Source organism: Penaeus monodon, chromosome 13 (assembly GCF_015228065.2).
Source record: "Penaeus monodon isolate SGIC_2016 chromosome 13, NSTDA_Pmon_1, whole genome shotgun sequence".
Lineage (NCBI taxonomy): Eukaryota > Metazoa > Arthropoda > Malacostraca > Decapoda > Penaeidae > Penaeus > Penaeus monodon.
In genome coordinates this window covers 3512019-3517437 of record NC_051398.1, presented here as the reverse complement: position 1 = coordinate 3517437, position 5419 = coordinate 3512019, and the positions used below count along the sequence as shown (strand labels likewise).

Here is a 5419-nt window from a genome sequence, read left to right as displayed (position 1 = left end):
TAATGATAATATTGATGATAATAGCAACAATTTTGATAATGATAATGATAGGGATCACACTGATGATACAATACTACTACTACTACTACTTAGTTGTAACAAAAGTAATATATTAGCAATAACGTTTATATGATATTGATAATTAACATTAATAGGATTAGCCCTAATAAATTATCCATTATCAGTAATAATACCAACAACAAACGAGATGATGATGAATAATCGTGTTAATGTTGATGTTAATGATAATGATAAATATACTTACTGTTACTATTGCTAATAGTAGTAACAGTAATTGTATGATGATGATAGTAATAAGGATACCAGTAATAGTGATAATGATTATATAATAATGACAGTGTAAATAATGATATTAATACTAATGATTATAACAATGATAATAACCAAAATAATAATGATAACAATAGCAGTATGATAAAGAGATGATAATGGTAATGATATTACGACTACAAGAACAAATAATAATAATGATAATGTTAATAACAATAATAAGGATAATGATAGTATTAATGATGATGATTATTACAATGACGATGAAAGCGATGATGATGATGATGATCACTAAGAAGATGATGATGACTATGATGATGACTATGATGATAACTATGATGATGATGACTATGATGATGATGACTATGATGATGACTATGATGATGACTATGATGATTATGACTATGATGATGATGACTATGATGATGTGATGATGATGATGATGATGATGATGATGATGATGATGATGATGATGATGATGATGATGATGATGATGATGATAATAATAATAATAGTAATAATAATAATAATAATAATAATGATAATAATGATAATGATAATGGTAACAATAATTACGATAATGATACCAATAATGATAATAAAGTTGATTATAATGAGGATATTCATAACCAAAATGATGATAACAATAAAGAGAGAGAGAGAGAGAGAGAGAGAGAGAGGAGAGAGAGAGAGAGAGAGAGAGAGAGAGAGAGAGAGAGAGAGAGAGAGAGGAAAAAAGAAAGAACAGAAAAAAAAGAATTTACTTACCGTCCAAGCGACCAGTAACACGTGATGACGCATCTCGTCTGCGTGTGAGGCTCTTTGTATATTGCACCTTCTCCTTTATCTTAAAAAAGAGAGAAAGAAAAAAAATGTAATTATTGTCAATTATTTAAGGAAAGGAGAGAGAAATATATTAAGTTTTGACGGCTGTTACTGGAAAAGGTTAAAGAGAAAGAAAAAGAGAATTGTAAACATTGTCGATTATTATTAGAAAAAAAAAAAAAATAATAAGGTCGTAGTTTTTATGATAAGATTAAATATTGGAGCGTGGATGATAATTTTCACCGAAAGGGGGAGAGGGAGAAGGAGAGGGAGAGGGGGGAGGGGGTTCCGAGTCATTAAGTGACAAAGTGGGTTAATTTCTTCACTAATTTGCTAGATTAGGGATGAAGGTTAATTGAATAATCACTGAGGTATGCAACCCGTATCGTGTTATTTTCGTAAACAATCACTTTCTGAATATTTTTTTTTTCCGATTAAAAAAAAAATCTTAAATTATGTTTATCGACAAATAAAATAAATCCGATTTGCAAACACGATCGAAAAATGTCTTTAGAAAAAAAAAAAAGAACAGAGGAAATCTTATTTTCAAAGTAACTCTCCCAGCAAAAAACACGAAAAAATATTAACCAAACACCACAGAAAAAAAAAACGGAAAATTAAAACACAAACACATTAAGAAAAAAATACCCCCCCCTCCCCCCAAACAAACCAAACACACACAGCACCAAGAAAAAGTAACACACTTAAACCCATAAAAAGACAACAACAACGCACTTAGAAACACACGAGAAAAAAACGCACTTAAAAACTCGCGGTTCCTCCAGCCCCTTTGGCCTCGTCCGGCGCCCGTGTTTGTTGTCACGGAGGCGGCAGCGAACTGACGCTCCGTGGGCGACGCGGCCGGGCGCGAGGGCGTGCTTCGGAGGGATCACGGCGCTGCGTCGGTCCGCTCTGACTCCCCTCGTCCCGCCGCCACCGCTACCGTCGCCCCGACGCCACCGCTACCGCTACCGACGCCACCGCTGCCGCTATCGAAGCCAACGCTACTGCCACCGACGCCGCTAACGCTACCGACGCCGCTACTGCTACCGACGCCGCTACCGCCGCCGACGCCACCGCTACCGCTACCGCTTCATCCTCCGATCACCGCTGCCGCTACCGCCGCCACCGTCCAGACGCCGCCGCCACCGCTACCACTGCATCCTCCGATCACCGCTGCCGCTACCGCCACCGCCGCCGCTACCGCCATCGCCGCCGCCGCCGCCGCCGCTGTTCGTCAGTCGGCGGGGAGGGTGACCCAAAAGAGGCTGGCCGGTCTCCGCCCATTCCTCCTCCTCTGCGTGATTTTATTTTCTTTCTTTCCTGTTCTTTGTTTGTTAGTGCTCTTCCTTGTTCTTAGCGTTGCTGCTGATAGTCTTCTTCGGCTTATCTGTATTCCTCCTCTTATTCGTTGTCTATTTATTTATAAATTTATCATTATTATTATTTATTATTCATTTATCCTTATTCGTTGTCTATTTATTTATCAATTTTTTCCTTCTTCCTTGCTCTTGTTCAACCCCTCCTTTCCTCTCTCTTTTTTTCGTTGGTAACTTCCTCCTCTTCAAATCTTTTTCCTTTTTTTCATCTCTTCTTCAGCACCATCTTCGACTTCATCTTCCTTCTCCTCCCCTTCCTCATCACCATCTTTTTCTCCTTTCTCCTCCTCCTCTTCCCTCTTCTCCATCAATCATCTTTCTCCTCCTCTTCCCTCTTTCCCATCCTTCATCTTTCTCCTCCTCCTCTTTCCCATCCACCATTTTTCTCCTCCTCCTCTTCCCCATCCACCATCTTTCTCCTCCTCCTCTTCCCCATCCACCATTTTTCTCCTCGTCTTCCCCATCCATCATCTTTCTCCTCCTCCTTTTCTTCCCCATCCACCATCTTTCTCCTCCTGCTCTTCCCCATCCATCTTTTTTTTTTTCCTCCTCCTGCTCTTCCTTTTCCTTCTCCTCTTCCTCTTCATTCACCATCACCATTATTCACGGTTTACTTCCTTCGCAAATTTCCGAACGCACTCCAACACGCACACCTTTGCCATATTAACCACCTGACTGAGGACTGCCAGTCAGTGTTAGTTTCACGTTAAAATCAAATATATTTTTTTTCGCTTATGAGTTGAAGGATTATTAACTAATGTTTTTTTTTTTCATTTATTCATATTTTGTTATATTTTCAGTTTATCATCGACCTGATCTTAATATAGAATTGAGGAATGATGAATAATCCTGATAATGATGATAGTAATAATGTAGATAATAATAGTAGGTATTTTATAATAATAATGATAGTAATAGTGATGATAATGGTAGTATCAATAGTAGTATTAATGATAGTAGTAATAATGGTAGTAATAATGATGATAATAATGGTTGTGATAATGATGATAACAGCAATAATGATAGTAATAATGATATCAACAATAATGATAATAACAATAATAAAAAAGTAGGAACAATAATAGTAATAATGATAATGATAATAACTAAAAATAGTAATAATAACTATAATGATAATGATATTCATGATAATAATAATAACAGTGACATCAATGAACATGATGATTATAATATGTAATTGCTGATGTCAGGTCGACGTTAGGAATGAATAATGGATATCATCTGAACGTCTGAATGATGCCTATCTGTTTTGTAATTAATTAGATAGATCAATATTAGATAGATATTCCTCATTTGTTCTTCGAAACTTTTCTTCATATTCGAGAGCTGAATATCGTTTAAACAGCAAAACAGTCTAGAACATAAATATTTCTTTTCCACACATTTAGGAGAAAAAACACAAAATGAGTTATTTCAGCCCAATAATAATAATGCTTTGTCGGAGGAAGTGGAAGATAAAATACGCGAAATTAGTTATTTAAATGATATTCTTATCATTTATAAATAGTCGAACTATCAAAAACATCAGTATTTTTTAAAACACATTTACTCATCCACTCCAGAGCTAAGTACACCCAACAGATACACGAGTAACCCGACGGCGCAGTAGAGTAAATTCCTCCCAAGCTTATTTACTCGTTAATCACGCAAGAAGTAACTCAGAGCAGATGGACGAGAGGAAAGCACTTTTGCCACTCCAACACGGAATTACTATTACATCATTGCATGTCAGTTTGCATATCAACTGTTACCACCACGAGGTTCCTGTCACGATAGTTGGTCCTGGTAGCAAAGTGTGTCGTTCGCTGGAAAACATAACGGTATACAATAGACACGATAGTTTTGTCTTTATGTGTGTTATTTTCGTATCTAGATAAGCATTAATGTTTGTCGGGTTTTGAGGGCTTGATATGGAATTATTATTATTATTATTTTTTTTTATAAGAGAGGAGACTTATTTTGATTGCGGTTAGATAAAATGAGAACGATAATGTGCCATAGGAGTAACCTACATTATATAGGATGACCCTACCTGGCGTTCCATGCCTATCTCAAGGCAATGTCCTATATTTACTATAGACTAACAGCATAAGCCTAACGAGAGATGAACCAAGGCAAAAAGATTATCCAATCACGGGGCATTCTTACATCTTTATCATCTCTTAAAAACATATTACATCCATCACACGTGGATGGTTTTATTGTGCTCATATAAATAATAAACAGTACCAAATTACATTAATATGATTCTATAACCGTAATAAGAATATTACATCTTACATATTATATTCACAGTATCTTCATGTACTGTAATCCGATGAAACTAAAATCACATTAATCCCACCTCATAATAATCCAACAAAATTAAAATCCTAATCATGTCCCTCTTACGATAACCCAATCCAGCAACTTCACATCAGTCAAAATCCCATTAAGCTGACGAACCTGAACGATTTACACTTTAGGGCAATTTCCACCCAACACGCTTCCTACAGGCAAATTACATAACAGGCCTGGATGGAGGTCAAATACCCATAGACTCATTAAAGCCTACCCTCTGGACTGAATACACACACGCCAGTCCATTCAGTGGGGGTGTCTTGAGGTTTATAACTGTACCCTACCACACTTCCGTCTGTGGTGATGGTGGGGAGAGGGGAGAGGGGTGGTAAGAGAAGGGAGTGGGAGGGGTTAATGAGGGAAAGGGGAGAGGGTATTGAGAAGGGAAAAGGGTGGGGGATTTTATGGGGAGGAGGGGAAGGAGGGATAGGGGATTTTTTTGTTTTATTTTATTTTATTTATTTATTTTTCTTTTTAGAGAGAGAGGGAGAGAGAGAGAAGGAGAGAGGTGAAGGAGGAGGAAGAAGAAGAAGAATAATAGAAAGAGGAGGAAGAAGAAGACG

General features: G+C 37.2%; 1 protein-coding gene across 1 annotated transcript in view; it reads right to left on the bottom strand.

The window, feature by feature from the left end:
• LOC119580470 overlaps positions 1-2048 on the bottom strand; it is a 2988-nt gene extending 940 nt beyond the window's left edge. Inside the window, exons 1-2 of the mRNA XM_037928621.1 lie at positions 1879-2048; positions 1060-1138 (exon numbers count right to left, since the gene is read on the bottom strand). Of these exons, the coding sequence (XP_037784549.1) occupies positions 1060-1092 (33 nt within the window). The 5' untranslated portion in view covers positions 1093-1138; positions 1879-2048. The remainder of the gene's footprint in view (positions 1-1059; positions 1139-1878) is intronic.
• Positions 2049-5419: the final 3371 nt, after the last annotated feature.